General features: G+C 36.8%; 1 protein-coding gene across 1 annotated transcript; it reads left to right on the forward strand.

The window, feature by feature from the left end:
- The first annotated feature begins 12,013 nt into the window (after window positions 1-12,013).
- On the forward strand, window positions 12,014-18,593 carry LOC115437516 (inner ear-specific collagen-like). Its single transcript, XM_030160743.1, has 4 exons — window positions 12,014-12,171; window positions 13,521-13,601; window positions 16,828-16,908; window positions 17,239-18,593. The coding sequence occupies exons 1-4, from the start codon at window positions 12,018-12,020 to the stop codon at window positions 18,123-18,125; spliced, it is 1,203 nt and encodes a 400-aa protein (XP_030016603.1). The 5' UTR covers window positions 12,014-12,017; the 3' UTR covers window positions 18,126-18,593.
- Window positions 18,594-18,811: the final 218 nt, after the last annotated feature.

Raw genomic sequence — 18,811 nt, forward strand, 5'->3', positions numbered from 1 at the left:
TTTCTCTTCAGTTTGTTTCAACAGAATACCAGTTTACCCTCTTGTTAATGTTGCACTTCATGTGGAATTTTTTTGTTGTTCTTTTTCTGCAGAATGTGAACTGACAAAACTGGGATTAGATTTTTCTTGTTTGTTCAAAACTACCTTTCAGGGAAAAGTGCGATACTAATGTTTAAAATACATTTAGTAATATTTTATTTATTTTATTTTCTATTTGATTTGTAGCAGCAGAATTACATTATTCCTGTTTTTCTACATTCTACTGTCTCAAAAAATTGGGGGAAAAATGTTCAAAAATTCATAATAAATGCATTAAAGACATTTTGAGGGGTTTTCTTTCTTTCCATACTGAACCGAAAAACAAAACCAAAAAAAACGTGGCTTTCAAAACTGAAAATGTACCGAACTGAAAATTTTGTGTACCGTTACAGGCCTACAATTGATACAAAAAAAATCATCACCGTCACATCAAACTTGTTAGAGCTGCACGATATATCGTTTGAGCATCGTCATGGCAGTGTACATGTGCGCGACAGTCACATCTCAGGTCCTGCAATGTAGGAGGGAAATGAACTCAACGTGTTCTCATCTAAGTTCATCCTGGGGACCTGACACACACTGCACGCAGCCATCCACCAATCAGAATCGTTCTTAATCAGTTTGCCAAAGCAGACCACGCCCCCTGCACATGGAGTGAGTCGCTGGTAACAATGTTGAAAAATGAGAAACGAACAAGAGAAAAATCACCGAAAACTAAAACTTGGTGCCAAACAAATAAGCAGCGTCAGTTATCTGGAATTATTTCAGGTACAGAAGGATGAAACTGAAACACCTGTTCTGTGTCCACAGTGTCTGACACCTGCCAACACGACCATAGGAAACACAACTAATTAATTTGACCATTTATGTCGGCACCACACAGCTGTTACATCCTCCTGAGTAGTTTTTCATATTGCAATATACAGTGGTGCGCAAAAATATTAGAACACTTGTCAAATCTTCAGAAAGTGGTGGTTTATTTCTTCCCCAGAGCCTGAATTTCACTTTTTTGCCATTGCAAAAGGTAAAGGCAAAGGTACTGAGAATATTTCACCTACAAATTTATCAGTCCAGTCCTTTTTTTTTCTTTTTTACATTTTACTCTAATATTTAGTGTGGCTCCCCCTTGGTAACAGTCACAGCAGCGCATCTTTCTGTCATTGTGTCGATGTATTTTCTGAGAGTTTCAACCCCAATGTCATTCCACGCTCTCAGAAGCTCACTCCACAGAGTTCCCTTAGAGTTTCCTTAGATTGTTGCCACTCAGTCTTCTGTTCCCAGTGTAAACTCAGACTTGCTTCCTCCTCCTCTATCTTCTCTGTGCTTTCAGCTGTTGTCCTGTCAGTCTCCTCTCACTCCAGCTGTTGACTCATAAACTTGTCTTCTGGTTCTGTTGTGTCTTTGGTTCTTCCAGACCTCTTCCTGTCAGCATTTCCCAGTCCAGTTTCTGAGTGCCTTTGGATGGTGAAGGAAACTGGACTTACTGACACCTGGACTTTCTGGGACATTTCTCTGTAGGACACACCTACATTTTTCAGTGTTCTGATGCTCTGTCTCTGTTCTATCGCTAATTGCCTTTTCCTCTTTTCCATTTTTATAGTAACACACTACTTTCTGCAGTCCAATACTGTTCAAATAAGGCTCCCAACAATATGGTACCAAAGTGTGTTCCAACTCTACTTTTCTGAAGGAAGGAATTCACAAATGTTGGGACACCTGTAGGAACTGGTAGCACCAACTTTTGAGGCCTGATCAACCTCCATTGCTGCAGAACTGCTTTAAGTTGTTTACCCATTTCTTGTTCACTTTTTTGTATAATTCTGAAATGTACATTATTTTTCAGTTTTGTTTAACCTAACCTTTTTTTTTTTTTTTTTTTTTATCTCTGGCAGTTCACCGCTTACCTTTGTACCATTTCAAGTTGTTCATTGGACTGAAACTGCTTGAAATTCAATCCAAAACTGGAAAAATTGGGGTGTTCTAAAACTTTTGACTGGTAGTGTATGTATTGTTATTATTATATCTGAACATTGATTAAAAAAAAGTCAACTGTACCTGAACAACACGTACAGTCACTAACAAATACTGAAAACCACATTAACCATGAAAACATTTACGATAAACGCCATTCCGCGATTTCTACACATCCAACATTTAGAGGCTGATTTTCTGTTTTTACATAACGAGTGGCGTCGAAGCGAGCGCATCTGAAGGAGATCTGCTTTCAGTCCCAGCGTCTTATCGCACATCGACACCAAAAAAATGACAAAGAATCGACACAAGCAGAGAAGAAAGGCGAGAGTGAAACAGAGACGTGAAAAGGACGTAATCAGGACTTTTACTTTCCCAATAACACGACGCATTCTGCAGGGAAAGTAGAACAACGCCAGTACGTAAGAGTTCCCAAACCGAACCACGGAGCTAATTTATGAAAGAGGGATGAGGATCGTTTTACGTCTTCTTCTGTTGGAATTCTGTCCTAAACCTAAACCCGTGCTCGTTTGTTTCTTCTCATGTTAATAATTAGTTTCTTTCATATCGTGTGACCAGACAATCCCATGAGGTTGTGTCAGAACGAAACCATTGTCCTGTGCAGTAAAAAGTACTCTAATAAAAAAGTAGGCTACTCTTTGTCGCCTCGGAGCTTCCACAGTGTTGGATTACCGTATTGTGCTGTTCTGTGAGTGTCTTCTGTTGAAAAACCATATTCCACTGAGCAAAAAGACCAGTCATTTAATCTAACATGTTATGAAATCCGTCAAATTCTCCAAGTCAGATTCATTCTGTGAGTTATTTTTATCAGATTATGTGAAGCCGTTGAAGTGAAATCAGATCTGGAAGACAGACCCAGACGGGGATTTATTCTATCCTTCGTACTCAGATGAAAGATACGACTCATTTTAGGACATGGAGCAAAGACCGGGTGTGTGTGTGTGTGTGTGTGTGTGTGTGTGATCTGGATCTGCACTACTTTGTGAAGGTCTTGGTGGATCAGTGGAGGTCTGCATTGAAAGGAGCTGAATGCATCTGTAGACCATTGGAAAGCAGTGTTTTTCAGCCGTGGGGTCGCCTGGAATTTCTAGAAACTGATAAAAAAAAAATAATAAAAAAAAAAAAGCTTACTAATAAAAAAATCTATGTTGAGTTGACAGAGAGAATCCCAATCCATAAAAGTCAAACTGCACAGCTGAAACTGAAGCGCTGTGGTTCTGTTTATCTGTCAAATGTTCATTGTGGTCGGTTAGGGATGTAACGATATGAAAATTTCATATCACGGTTATTGTGACCAAAATTACCACGGTTATCTTTATTATCACAGTATTGTTGAAATGTGCTCAAAATGTTCAAAAAGTACTGATACACACACTGAAATAATTTAACCAAGTTGTATTTTGGGAAAAAAAAAAAAACTAAAAAAAAAAAAAAAACCCAAAAAATAAAATAAAATAACAGGCACAATTTACTTTCTGAAGCAGAAACATTCAAATATTAACATGTGAACATCAAACATACAAATGTGCATTAAAGATGGCACCTTATGGACACTGTTTGACCATTTTACAGATCAAGTTTGAGTTGTTTTAGGGTCTCTCTCTCTCTTTCTCTCTCTCTTTCAAAGTGCGGTAATCAAACACGGTAATCATGAAAATTAGAATTTAAACGGTTATACTAACCGTCGGGAATCTTACCGCGGTTTATCGTTATACCTGTAATCGTTACATCCCTATGGTCAGTTTCAGATGCTGCAGCTCTTTAATAATTCATAGGTTGAGTTCTTGTTTGTTCAGTATTAATTGTCAGCAATCAAATTCTCCCTTTGTGCAGTAATCTACACCAAGGTTCTAATAGTTTTGGATTTTTCATTATAGTTTAGTTTTATTTAGTTTGACTTTTTTTCTCTCTAATTTAGTTTTAATTAGTTTTTAGAGCAGGTGAGAGTTTTTATTAGTTTTTATTTCTTCTAAATGCTTAGCTTTAGTTTAGTTTTTTAAATATCTTTTCTCTTCTTCTCTGTCATTTTCAAATAATCCCAGACAGGACTCTGCTGCTTTCTCCCAACTTTAGTCTCCATGTTTCCAGGTAGAGTGGGGACCAGAAGACGACTGGAACCACAAGTGACGAACTGTTAAATATCATATGGTGACAGCAGCTAAAATTGCTTGAGGGAAATAAATCGATTTTATATCAATCTGACATTGACAAAACGAAAACGAAGGGAATTTTATCCATAATTTTTATCCAATTTAGTTAGTTTTGTAAACACACAATACAGTTTCAGTTAGTTATCATTTTTTCTTTTAATTATAGTTTTTATTTATTTCAGTTAACGAAATGTTTTTACAATTCTAGTTTTCGTCAGTTTTCAGTAACGACAAAAACCTTGATCTACATCTGGCTTTTCTGCCTCCGTCCACAATAATATACATTATATAGACTACATGTCCTCTAAAATTAACCTGGATTTGAAACCGAGGATAGAAAACTATTACAGGATTTTAGCAAAAAAATAAAAAGTCTCTGTTTTGAATGTCTGGGGTCACCAGAAATGTGTGATGTTAAAATGGGGTCAGGAGATTAAAAAAAAAGGTTGGAACCACCACCATAAACTCTGCCCATTCCCTTTGGCCTTTTGTCTGGGCCAAAGTCAACCTCATTCTGCTCTGGTTGGACTTATTTAGACCTTCTGATGTGTGATCTGGTCCATCTTTAAAGGTTTCCATCATTAATCAGATCTCAGGTCCAACAGAAGCCTTCATGTCAGCCACAGTGGCTATGGAAGGGATTGGACTTTCACTTTTTTTTTGATTTTACTCAGTGCAGTTTTTACACTAGTATCTGGGTCTGTCCATGAAACTGGATTCCTTTTAGTTTCTGTCACTTTTCCATCTGTTTAGACCCAATAATAAAAGGTAAATGTAGACATATTTACCCCCAGGATGGACCTAATGATGACCTCAGATAAATGAGCCATCCCATAATTAATGAATTTATAATCAAATATTGGGTCCATAAATAAGACTCAAATATGGACATTAAATCTCCCTAGGTGTCAGTGCATTAGATGTGTAAACATGTGTAAATGGTCTTCTGTAGACTCTAAATAAAGACACTGTGTTCAGTGTGTGGATCCTAGAGGTTTTTCTACTCCACATGTGGGTTTGGCATCAGTCTCAGTCTCATTCCAGGTTTGGTGTGGAACCCATCGTGTCCACTGGCGTTACATACAGAACCTGAACATTTAAACACTAATAAATTGCCAGTGATTTTCCAACAGCGGTCATTTTTGTGAAACACTCTGTCTCGGATATTTACTTTGATTCCCAAAATGCACCTGTGAGAGAATAAAGAAATATTCGAAAAAATAGCAGCACACTATTTTGGTATCCTTTTTTCCTTAGTTCCATCAGGGTAATCATTGCTGCAGAATCATTGGTGCACTGCTGGAATGCTGACTAGTCCGAATTTCCAAATAGTCCGAATTTAGATATCACAATCTAATCTAATTTTATCTAATCCAATTTAATTTCATCTAATCCAATTTAATTTAATCTAATCTAATCCAATTTAATTTCATCTGATCCAATTCAGTCTTATCAAATTTAATGCAACCTAATCAATCCAATTTAATTTAATCTAATCCAATCTGATCTAATCCAATCCAATTTAATTTCATCTAATCTAATACAATCTAATCCAATTTAATTTCATCTAATCCAATCCAATCTAATTGAATTTAATGTAACCTAACCTAATCCAATCCAATTTAATTTCAACTAATCCACTCCAATCTGATCTAATCCAATTCAATTTAACCCTTTCATGCATAAATTATGAGAACCTCAGTCAAGATTTTTTTTTATTGAGTGTTTTTATTCCTCTTTTGGCACGAAAAAAAAAGTTGCAATTGAGTATTTTTTCCTCATGGAATTATGAAAATGTTCATGCTTTTAACTTTTGAAGTAAAGAAACGTGAAGAAAACCCAATATCAGAAAGTGATATGAAAACAATGAAATAAAAACATTTTAATGCTGCTAATCTGATGTTTTCTCACATTTTAACATATTCTAATGCTAGTTATAACTCATGTCATGGAGATAATATGCAAAAAAAAACCTTTTTGTTTAACAAATAACTGATTTACACTAAAACATATTACTCCAGATTAGGTTTATCAAGAACAGCAAAGTTACAGTAATGGTGTGAATGTCAGTGTATGGGATGATGCACAAGTGTCCACTGTGTCGGCTGATATGGAACTAAAACTACAAAACCCATGAATATACAAGAGAACAGCCGGAGAAGAACTGTCCACTGTAGTGACCAGTATGCATGAAAGGGTTAATTTAATCGAATCTAATCCAATTTAATTTCATCTAATCTAATGCAATCTAATCCAATCTGATCTAATCAAATTTAATGCAACCTAATCCAATCCAGTTTAATTTATCTAATCCAATTTAATTTAATCTAATCTAACAAAATCGAATCCAACTTAATCTAATCTAATGCAATCCAATTTAATTTAATCTAATCCAATCTAATTTAATGTAATCTAATCCAATTTAATATAACCTAATCCAATCTAATCTAATCCAATTTAAATTAATCTAATCTAATCCAATTTAATCTAATATATTCTAATCTAATTTAATCTAATCCAATTTAATCTAATCTATTCTAATGCAATCCAATTTAATTGAATTTAATCTATTCTAATCCAGTCCAATTTAATCTAATATAATCTAATCTATTCTAATCCAGTCCAATTTAATCTAATCTAATCTAATCTATTCTAATCCAGTCCAATTTAATCTAATCTAATCCCTGCATTTCCCTTGCTGACTGTGTACAGTAGATGTGTTCCACATATATTACAGTCGTCCTCAGATTTGACTCAGTTGTTCAAAGTCGGGTGCAGGTTTTTAAATGGTGCGTTGGACAGAGGTGGAATAAGGTCCACAGTGTTTGGAGGTGGGACTGACCCTGTGCTGGAGTTGGATGAAAAAGTCACTTTTCCTTGGGTTTTCACCGTTTCTGATATAATAATTCTAAATAACCCTCAAATAATCAACAAAGTGAACAAAAATGACTAATAAATCAAAATAATAAGTAACATGAACACATTCAGTGTATTTTGAGTTTAAGTGGGCCGGACCAGTAAAATAATGACATAATAACCGATAAACAATGACATCTCCAAGTTTTATCTCTTTGTTTTAGTACAACAAAAATCTCAAATTACGCAAATATTTACATTTTACAAAAAAGATTCAATAACCTGAAGAAAATTTAATTTCCATTAAATCCAGGTGTTTCTGTTCCAACAGGGCTCTGGGATCCAAAACAATAAGGACTAATGTCAGGAAAGAGTTTTCTATTATGGGATAGATATCAGTGCATTGGTTCGTTTGGGTTCAATCATTATGTTTGTTTCTAAAATGACTCAGAGATGGTTTGGACTGAATTTCTCTAAACACTGTTTTTTTTGTTTTTGTTGTTTTTTATCTGACTGATTTTAAATGTTCTTCCTCTAAATTTCTAAAACATTTTTCCTGCTCTGACTGTAAATAATAATTTTCTTCCACATCTAACCATCTACTTTCATCACATCTCACTGAGGAAGAAAAATCTAACATTAAACTTGAAGGAAATATTGATGTTTATATGTCAAATTTGTATGAACAGGACATCATCGGCTGTAAACATCATGTGTCCTAATATTTATGTCCATATAGTTTAGAAACATCAATATTGTCATTGATTTATTCATTTTGTTGATGATTTTGTTCATTTTTGTTAATTGATATTAAATTTGTTGATTATTTTGGCATTTTTCACTGATTTTGTTGATTTTTTGGTATTTTTCACTCATCTTGTTGCTTTTGTTGGTATTTTTCACTCATTTTGTTGATTATTTTGGTTATTTTTGATTATTAGTCAGAAATATTGCCTATTAAATTTTAACAAAATATTGATGTGTATATCTCAAATCGTCATGACCAGGACATCTGACAGCTGTAGACATGATGTGTTCCGATATTTATGTCCATATAGTTTATATATATCAATATTTAACACATCAGTATAATAAAACAAACTTAATGTTTAGGGAAATTAAGTTAAAACCATCTCTGAGGCATTTTGGAAGCAAAGATAACAAATTAAACCAAACTGTGTGTACATACATGTATATGTATATTTTATCTATTGTCTTTTTTGTTTTGTTTTTTCTCGTGATTTTTTGTCAATTGTCTTGGTTTTTATCTATTGTCATCTATTATTTATTTATTTTTTATTTACTTATTTGCACAAATAAAACAGCAAAAGAAAAAAACAACAACATTCAAACAAGTAACAAAATTGTGCAGGAGAGGTTAGAAGCCAATAGATGCTTATATGAACACCTCCCCAAACTGAACAATATGCAAGAAAAAAGTTTTTAGTTATTAGTTTTTTGTTTTTGTCTTTATTTTTGTTTGTTTTGGTTTTTGCTTATTATTATTTTTTATTTCTGGTGACTTGTAGTTTCCTGTTCTTGTGATTTTATAAGTAAAAATAATAATGATTAAAAAAAAACAAAAAAACATAGAGCTTCATGTTTTTTTTTTATTACTATTTTTTCTAAGAAGGGACATGATGTGTAAAAATAAAAGTGTCATCCAAAAAAAAAAAAAAAATTGTACCCAAACTAACCAATTTAATGATATTTATCCCATAATAGATTATGGGATAAATAGATTCTGACATTAGTCCTTATTGTTTTGTATCTCAGACCCGTTAGAACAGAAACACCTGAATGTATTATTAGTCTCTTCCCGTTCGTCCTGAATATGTTGAAAAGTGGGATCAGACTCCAAACCAGGGGACTGGCCTGTCCATGGGTTTGGTCATTTCCTTCAGTCCATCCAACAGTTTGACCCAGTGCTGGTTTGTTTTCCGTGTTCCTGCCGAATAGAGAGAACACGGTGTTTTGTCTCAGTGAAAGGATGCAGAGGAGGGTGGGGAGATGGGAAGATAAACGGGCAGATTTTCTTTCTGCTCTGGTGATATTTTTTGCTGTTTCATGGTGAAGGAGGTCACATCTCAGGCACAAGGCCCAGTTCTCCTTCATCTGGGACAATGAGGACGAGCCAACCCCCTCCCCTCGCCCTCCGCCTTTGTCTGACACTCGCCAGCTGAGACTCACGCTCAAAGACGCCTGGGTTTGGGCGAGGCCTATAAATCCATCAAAGCCTCCTCACTGCTTCTCATCCTCACCTGAAACCTCATCACACACCATGCAGCGCCACACCGGCTCAGCGGTGAGTCTCAAACCCGACCCTTTCGGTACCATCTGAAAGCTTCAAGTACAGGATATGTAGAAAAAAACAGCGACTAAAAATTAGTTCTTTGGGGTTTTAGAACCAAAAACAGCCTGGGCCTCTGAAAGCTTCAGTAGATACATGTGGAACTTTTCAACTACTGACGACGCTCAGATTATTTCTCAGCTTTTCTCATTTGGACGTAGTCACCGAGGTTTGACCAACAGTGGCGGATGTTTGTGTTTACGTTCAGTTTGTCTTTCCAATGTGATTCATCACCATTTATTACAACAGTATCCTCTGTGTAAATAATGTATTTGCCTGTTGTTATTTTACCAATCATGCAGACGTTCATAAAAGCTCAGAGTAAATTCACAGGTTATTCTACGTAGGTATTAGATTAGAACAGATACAACTAAAGGAAAAGTGACTTTTTCAGCAAAATATCGCATTAACTGACCATAAACCCAGTGTCTACAAGTTTATTTTGTTCATTATTTATTTATTATATTTATCATATCATTTGTTTTTTGTTCATGTCGTTGCTTATTTTATTAGATTTTCTTTAATTTTGTGTCTTATTTTGTTCATGTTACTTATTATTTTGTTGATTTATTAGTAATTTTTTTGCTCATTTTATTAATTATTTGAGGGTTATTTAGAATTATACCAGAAACAGTGAAAACCCAAAGAAAATTGACTTTTCAGTGAAGATATCATTAACTGAACATAAACCCAGTGTGTCCATCCACTGTCATTGATCCAACTCCACGGGTTTTACTGGTGAATCAATGTTGTAGAAGATGACGGTGTTTCCACAGTAACTACGGAGCCTCTGAACATCCAAATATGGTCATATCTGATGACCATGAAAAGAAGAACTGTAGTTTACACCACTGATTGATATGTATTGATAGGATTAGTGGATCAACAAGAATTAAACAGTTTAGATCGGTAGATGGTTTTTTGTCGGTGGCTGATGTAAGGGTTAATGACACATCTTCCTGAAAAAGTCACTTCTGTATTAGTGTTTTCACTTCTGATTCAGTAACACTTGAATCCTCTGTGTCCATGATCAGTGGATTAAAGAGAGGATAATATTACAACAAATTAGGAAAGCTTGAATGTAAAGCCAAAAATCATGTTGAAGTCTAAAACATCCAGTGGAAATAGTTCTCTGTGTTTAAGTGTTAAAAGTAGAGGATGCATTTTCATATCAGTCGATATGCATCAATCCAAGTCAAATCACTGTTTCTTTCCAGTGTAAAAGCAGATTTTTGGTCCCAAGTGAAAAAAAACAGATGGTTGTTTGTGGTTTTCAAAAAGATCATGACATCATTTTGGTTTTTTATGATGTTCCTGTCATTTTTATCTCGTTTTCTCTTGTTGAAAATGGTGTAAAAATCCTTATGTCTGTGTAAATTCTCATTTCCCCAGGTCATTGTTCTCCTCTGTGGTTTTAGGTTCAACAGGCAACAAGCAAAACTAGTCCAGTTGAACCTAGAAGAACTACCCAGAAAAAAATCATTATGTTTTATGAAAGCTTTCAAGAGTCTAAACAGTGAAAGTTGTTGGTTATTCGTCATTTTAAGTCGCAGCTAGAAAAAAACATAATGGTGTGAGGATGGAATCGGCATAAAAGATGAAATCCAATAAAAAATTAAGTAACAAGACAAAAAAAGATTCAAAAGACACAAGAGGATGAAAAAAAAAACAATCCAAAGTTAAATGCCCTTAAATGACTGAACAACACACGTCAAGACAATAACAAATAATAAAACCTCTGTGACAGGATTTTCTGACTTGATAAATCCAGACATTGTGATATAAATCTGATTTTATCACATCTGTGTTCACGGTAAAGAATAATGCCTTCTAAAATATTTTTCGTGCTCTGACTGTACATAATGGTTTTCTTCCACAACTACCCATCTATTTTCATCACATCTCACTGAGGAAGAAAAACCTACCATTAAACTTTAAGGAAATATTGATGTTTTTATCTCAAATCCTCATGAACAGGACATCTTACAGCTGTAGACATGTGTCCACATATTTATGTCCATATAGTTTAGAAACATCAATGTTTTTTTTTTTATTTATTCATTTTGTTGTTTTTTTTGTTAATTTTGTTAATTTATGTTAAATTTGTTGATTATCTTGGTATTTTTTACTCATTTTGTTGATTATTTTTTCAATTTTTGTTGATTATTTTGGTATTTTTTACTCATTTTGTTGATTATTTTGTCCTTTTTTCATTATTTTGGTATTTTTTACTCATTTTGTTGATTATTTTGTCATTTTTGTTGATTATTTTGGTATTTTTTTACTCATTTTGTTGATTATTTTGTCATTTTTGTTGATTAATTTGGTATTTTTTTACTCATTTTGTTGATTATTTTGTCATTTGACATACAACATGATTTCATGAGATCAGTCTTGAAATTTGTTCCAGAATAAATAATGGTGCGTCCTTGTCTTCCCAGATGTTGTTGAGGCTGCTTGGACTCCTGGTCCTGCGTTCGGTCGGTTCAGCCATGTTTTTAGGCAACACTACGCAGTCAATGGACTATGAAGGAAGTGGCAGTAACACGACCGATGACCCAAACACCTACAACTGGCCCGGCCCCTCTGTGCCGCCTATGATGCCCTCCAGTAACAACCCTAATACAAGGATGATCGGTGGTCCTATGCCCCCTGACCCAGGGTTCTGTGACTTAATATTTCAAGCACAGCCACCTGTTGAATCAGTCCCACCTATATGTCTATGTCAGTTGTGTAAAGGCACCACAGGACCCAAAGGAGACCGTGGAGACCGGGGCCCCCCAGGTATGTACACTACACCCCCTAAATCAGTGGTTCTCAACTGGTCTGGTTCAGGACCCACTTTCATCCCTCAATGACAAGACCAGACCCAAGCTGATCAAAGTTAAACGTCTCAAGTTTATTTAATAATAAGATGTTGTGTTTTGAACCTGAGATAACACAGAATATCCCAGTATGGAAAACACAGAAGACCAGTTTAATGATAAACCAAACTGACCAGCAGGGGGCGACGATAAATATGGAAATATTCCCTTTAACACAAAATTAGGTCCATTTGAACCAAAACAAAAAATGTGAACTCAGTTAAAATTAACAGTTCATTCAGTCACTTACTGAAGGATTAAACCCACTGAGGTTGGGAGTTTCTCTGTGATTTGAATACAAACTTTTGGTTCTTCTTTTATGTTGTAAAAGGTCTGGTGTTAATTATCATTACAGCGCATTACTGCCCCCTAGTATTGGGGAGTGTGAAAGGACGGGGTTCTGCTCCACAAAAAAATAATACACAGAATTGTTTTTTTAACATTATTTTTTGCCCAGACAAATGCCCAGGACCCAGTGAAAACAGGTTTACCACCCACTTTAGGGTCGTGACCCACCAATGCTCTATATGATGCTACTGTCCCATTGGTTTGATTTATTATTTATTTTTACCAGTGGAATTCCACACACTTACTGAGTACACTATTTGAGCACAAATCTGAATTACTTCCCCAATCTATTTCCATGTGACGCCACTTGGCACTTTTTTTACTGGCCTGTTCACTAACATTATTTATAAAAATACATAATGAATTCCATTTCATTCATTACTAACGCTTCCATTGTTACGACTGAGGCCTCTCTTAACATGCTGCTTGATATTGATACTTACGCCCCCCATTTCAGTCTCAGCACCCCCCTCTAAGCTTTCTCATTCCAAACACCCCCCGACGGTGTCCCAACACCCTCTGGGGGGTGGTACCGCCCCTGTTGAGAAACACTGTCATCCATTTTATAACAGCTCTGTGATCCAAAGTCACGTCTAGAACCGTGTAATCATTACAAATTTACACAGACAGTAATAATGCCATGTAATTTAATAAGGACTTTCCTGAGGACACTAATAAGATAATTACCTTGTGAGAATCCACAAAAGCATCCCTTAAGGGTTGTGTACACTTCAACATATTCCAGCTTCCAACCAGCCAATCTATCAAACTCATATTGTAGAAATTAGACGATGAGCTTGTAGAGTAAGGGACTGCATTTGAGAGGTGATGCCATGTGAGCGTCAGGCAATGGGCAACGTTACTGCCAACATACGTGTTACCAGGAGCCTCAGTAAAACCTGACTGTCGCACATTTTGCAGGTGAACCAGGGAGTCCAGGAAGGAGGGGAATAATGGGACTCAGAGGTCGTCCTGGATTCACAGGCCCCCCAGGCATAAAAGGTGAGTTACAATGGCCAACAACAGCAAAGTGTGCGGAGCAAGACGACGAGAAGCCTCATAGTACCATAAGAATATAAGAGTACAGGGCTCACCCTTGGTTTTCAGGTGGTTCAGGTACTGTTTGGGTTCCAGCATTTTCACTACATTCCTAGACAACCTAGACACATGATTGTAGAGTATGTACGTTCAGGTACAAGACAATTTTTTCAGTGAAAAATATATATTACCATCATTTCGGACCCTTTTAATTATAAATGGGTACAAAAATGTGGGAAAGCACCCAAAAACAAACTTGATAGAGTGCAGTGGGGACAATCACTAGATCTGGGAAAAGTCTTTTGGGTTGATTTGATTCTCTACACCAGTGGTTCCCAACCTTTTTTGTCTCCTGACCCCATTTTAATATCACAGATTTCTGGCGACCCCAGACGTTCAAAATGGAGACTTTTTATTTAATGCTAAAATTTATTTGTTTTTGATCATGTAATAGTTTGCTATATTATGCTGCAAATAAATGTTAATGTTAGAGGACATTTAGGCTTTTTAAATTTATTTTCCTTGGTCAGGATATGTACAGTCAGTCCAGCTGGTATTTACAAGACTGCAAATTAATACTGAACAAACAGTAACTCAAACTATGAATTATGAAAGAGCTGCAGCATCTGAAACCGACTGCAATGAACGTTTAAAAGATAAACAGTACCACAGTGTCTCAGTTTCAGCTTCGAAGTTTGTCATGTCTTTTATGTATTGTGATTATTTCTCTCAACTCACCATATATTTTTATTAGTAAGTTTTGGTTTTTTTTTAAATCAATTACTACAAATTTTAGGCGACCCCATTTGAATTCCAGGCAACCCCACATGGGGTTCCGACCCCAACGTTGAAAAACACTGCTCTACGCATTGAATCAATCAACATTGTGCAAAAATGCATGTTACTTCAGTTACACCTGAGTTCTACCATGGACACTTACTATGGTGTTCATGGTAAACTGCCTTCTTGTCAACCAGCAAATCTAATTTTCATCATATTTAAAAAAAAAAAAAAAAAAAAAAAAGACTTTCACTATATCTTGGTGGTTAGAAACGTGTACATTTCAACATTTAGGTGGGAATCCACAGGGATTGGTTCTTGGTCCACTTGGTTCAATCTACATACCCTCTCCCTCTCAGTAAAATTACATAGAAACACAAAATTTCCAGTGAGTCTTCAGGTCTTTCCACACTGGGGGATGACGAATAAATGAACAAAAGGATGACATGCCCTCACCCATATTTTGATGGAGATTCAAGCATTACCTGAGGCCTCATCTATTCATGGTGCTAAAGTACAATAAAGTACAATAAAATGCAAATTTTTCACGACACATTCAAGTTTTCATGACATGAAAACTGCTTCCATATATTATAACAACACATGGATTTCAAACACCATCTCTATGCTGATGAAATGCAATTCTATGTCTCATTCTCTTCAGACAAATTCAGGCCAGTAAAGAATCCCCTCAGCTTTTTTGATGACACGAGCCACTGGATATCACAAAACATCCTGCCACTAAAAGAAAATCTTGAAAACCTGATAGTAGGTCAGCCCAAAGGCAGGAGCTTGTGTCTAACATGTCACGTCTTACCGTAGTCCACAGTGAGCATGTCAGAAACCACAATTTTTGATTCCAAACTTTACCTTTCCATCACCACCGTTCCAATGTCGGCCTTCTACCATTTGTAAAACTCAATGCATGTGACACCTAGGCCTTCTGTGTTCTTCTACCTGACTTCATCCACCTTTTAATACCAATACGATAGTGTCAATCCTACAGAAAAGAAGACGATCTAACAGGGCGTTGCATCACAGACAGGTATCTCACATAGAATGAATGTCATTAACCCATAAGTGTTACTTTTATGGGGAGTTCCCAAATAATTTTTTCTCTATATTTAACCTTCCTTAAGTGATTTATCACCATTTATTGTAATTTTATCTTCTGTATTTTGTGTATATTTAATTCACTGATCATGTAAATGTTCATAAAACCAATGAACACAACTCAACTCAACGCATTTCACTACAGCCACAGCATCTCAACAGTGATCAGCAACATTTACTGAAGAAAACAACAAAAACATACACATGTTCATGAAATACTACCACTGATTTTTCAGTCTGTTTGCAACCAATTCCAAGATAATCCAAAAGCAGATATTAAATACAATCCAATCGAATTTGTCTTACACAAGTCTCTACAGATGTGGTTTGCTAGTTACTATGCTTTTTGACTGCCCAATCAAATGCTAACATTATTGTACACCTGCTAGGTCGCCCCAGTATGGCCAACATCAAATCTGATTGGTAAAATCAAATGGTTCATTCCATTTATTGTTCACTCCAGCAGCTGCAGTGTTGATTCAGAGCCTCAAGGCAGATTTCTTTTACCCGGCAACAAATGATGGTGAAATATGATTGGACAATTACTCTAATAAACACGTACACGACTGGAAGGAGTGACAAAGAGAAATTATACCAAATAAAAACAGTAAACTTTGGGAATAATTCAATACATCTGCATGGAATAAATAGAAAAATGTAGCAAACATAGGTCAGTGATTCTGATTCTTCAGGCAGAAAAAGGACCCAATGAATCAACGCCGACAAAACACTTCCATAGGATCTGTCACAGAGTTATTCTGAAAAATTGGTTGACATTTTAATTTCAGCAGATTATATTTTTGTAATGCCCAGTATTCATGAGAATGCTGCCATTTAGAGTATTACATGGAAGTAAGAAAATTCAACACATCACCTGAGATTAATAAACTGGCTTCAGTCTTTGAGTCTTAAATGGTTTCCGACCTGCTCACGAGCTAGAGCTCCACCAAATCCCCAAACCGTCAGGCAAATGGACCTTGAACGTGCCTAGAATCAAAACTAAATCAAGATACATGTAGTCACCACAGCGCTGTTGTGCCTGATGACCTGAAATCTGCTGCAACTCTGTCTTACAAGGTTGCGGCCTTCCCTTAAGCCTTTGCTTGTTTGTGTCCATTTGCATGGTCATTTTATTTTCCTTTCTCTGTTTTAATGACAATCACAGCAAGTTTCCTTACGTGTGAAACGTGTTTTACAAAGATACACTGATTGATTGATTCAGTGGTGCCGGTGGACATTAGTTTCATGTGTTTATCTTCATTTTGCCAACATTTCTGTGTCTTTCTTTACTTAACAGGTCAGAAGGGAGACTTAGGGGAGAAAGGGCAGCCTGGCGTCATGGGTTTCAACGGAATGAAGGGCGAACGCGGCTTCAAAGGTCAGATATGAACTTTACTTTATCCAAGACTCTTTTGTCAGCTGTATCACAACCACATAGAGTTGGAAAATAACACCAGTTTCTGATTTATTTCATTTCATTAACCTTTAATGGCACTTAGAAACTTCAACATTCAGGTGGGGTTCCACAAGGGTTGGTTCTTGGTCCACTGCTCTTCAATCTACACACCCTCCCTCTTAGTAAAATTACACAGTGACATGTATGTAAAGTTCTGTAGCATCAAATAAAAAAGAAACGTGAACATGAACTGCAGACATCTCGTCAGTTCTGAAATAACTGTCTGTCCTGTCTATGTCCATTTGTTTCCAGGAGAAAAAGGAGACAGGGGACTGGAAGGTCCCCCAGGTGCACAGGGTCCACAGGGAGAGGCCGGGTCATGCCCTGCCTCCTGCGACAGTGTCCAGGGCCCACCTGGTCCACAGGGTCCACCTGGGCCACCCGGTCCCCGGGGATTCCTTGGAGTTGAGGGAGCTATGGGACAAAAGGGCCATAAAGGTGATAAGGGTGACCTGGGTATGCCTGGGAACCCTGGGATGGACGGCCAGAAGGGGGATCAGGGTGAGCAAGGGGTGTGTGAGTGCACAGATGGAGAGAAAGGAGCTGATGGAATGCATGGGCAAAAGGGAGATACTGGGGAGAAAGGTGATACCGGACCAATGGGTATGCAGGGCGCAGAGGGGGCCAAGGGCGAGCAGGGCATGCCAGGTATGATGGGCATGCCCGGTCCCTGTACCCCGGCCATCAAATCAGCATTTTCTGCTCTCTTAAACACCTCATTTCCCATTAAAAACTGGCCAGTGTCCTTTCCAAATGTGTTATACAATCTTCAAGAACATTTCAACCCAAACATGGGCATCTACACAGCACCTGTCAACGGCACCTACTTATTCTCTTTCAACCTCGCTGTTAAAGACAAGCCACTGAAGGTGGGCCTGTTCAGAAACTTCCTCCCTGTCATAAAGACCACAGAAGGATCCAGCATCAGCACCGTCAGCCAAGTGATCATCCTCCACCTCCATATGCTCGACCAGGTGTGGCTGCAGGTGAAAGATGAGGACAACAACGGCATGTACGCCGGTGGGGAGAGCACCAGCTCGTTCACTGGAGTTCTGCTGACCCCAGACTCCTGTGACTATCCCATGAACCGAGGCCATGTGGAGCAACTGACCCCATCAGGAACCTACGAATGGGATTAACCTTTAGGCACAGTTTAAGCAGAAGCATCCACACCAACTAAATCAAACCAACGCTGTGTATTTATTACTACAGTCTTTAAAGGAGGGGTATTATTAATTCAAAAAAATGTGGCTTATACTCCTCACTGTTACAAAGCAGCGTCTTCAAAGCAGCCTTTTTAAGCGTTCAACCACTAAAACAGCATCAAACTGAAGCAAAAAAGTAAAAAAAAAAAAAAAAGAGGTGTAGCTGGTCATGAATTGGAACAATGTCTTTTCATGTTTGAGACTGAGGAATTATTAGGCCTCAAACAGCTTCTTCTTCTTCTCTACAAACAGAAAGATCAGAACTTATTCAGGAAAAATGGCAAAAACCACATCAAGTGACCATGAAGTTTTTACAAAATCAATTTTCAACCATTTTCATCGTTTCTAATGCGTTACTCAACTCAACCTGACACTCTTAGCGGCTAAGTCTAGTTGAAGTGCAACCAAGGCTGGTAAGAAAATAAATAAATAAATAAATAAAAATGCGAGAATCTTTATAAGAGAAAAAAATGGAAAATGGTTGGTCTTTTTTCTGCGTTAGTGTTGAAAGATCAATCTTTTTGGACGTGGTCACGGGGATCCCACTCTCATGACCGTACAGTAAATATCAAGCAACAACTCGGCGCTGTATTAGTTTAGTATAGAAATATTAAGTTTAG

This window comes from Sphaeramia orbicularis, chromosome 17, assembly GCF_902148855.1.
Source record: "Sphaeramia orbicularis chromosome 17, fSphaOr1.1, whole genome shotgun sequence".
Classification (NCBI taxonomy): Eukaryota; Metazoa; Chordata; class Actinopteri; order Kurtiformes; family Apogonidae; genus Sphaeramia; species Sphaeramia orbicularis.

Coding starts and splice junctions, on each gene's coding strand:
- LOC115437516 (XM_030160743.1), top strand. CDS start 12,018: ATGATCGGTGGTCCTATGCCCCCTGACCCAGGGTTCTGTGACTTAATA. Junction 12,172..13,520: donor TGGAGACCGGGGCCCCCCAG/GTATGTACACTA, acceptor CACATTTTGCAG/GTGAACCAGGGAGTCCAGGA. Junction 13,602..16,827: donor AGGCCCCCCAGGCATAAAAG/GTGAGTTACAAT, acceptor TTTACTTAACAG/GTCAGAAGGGAGACTTAGGG.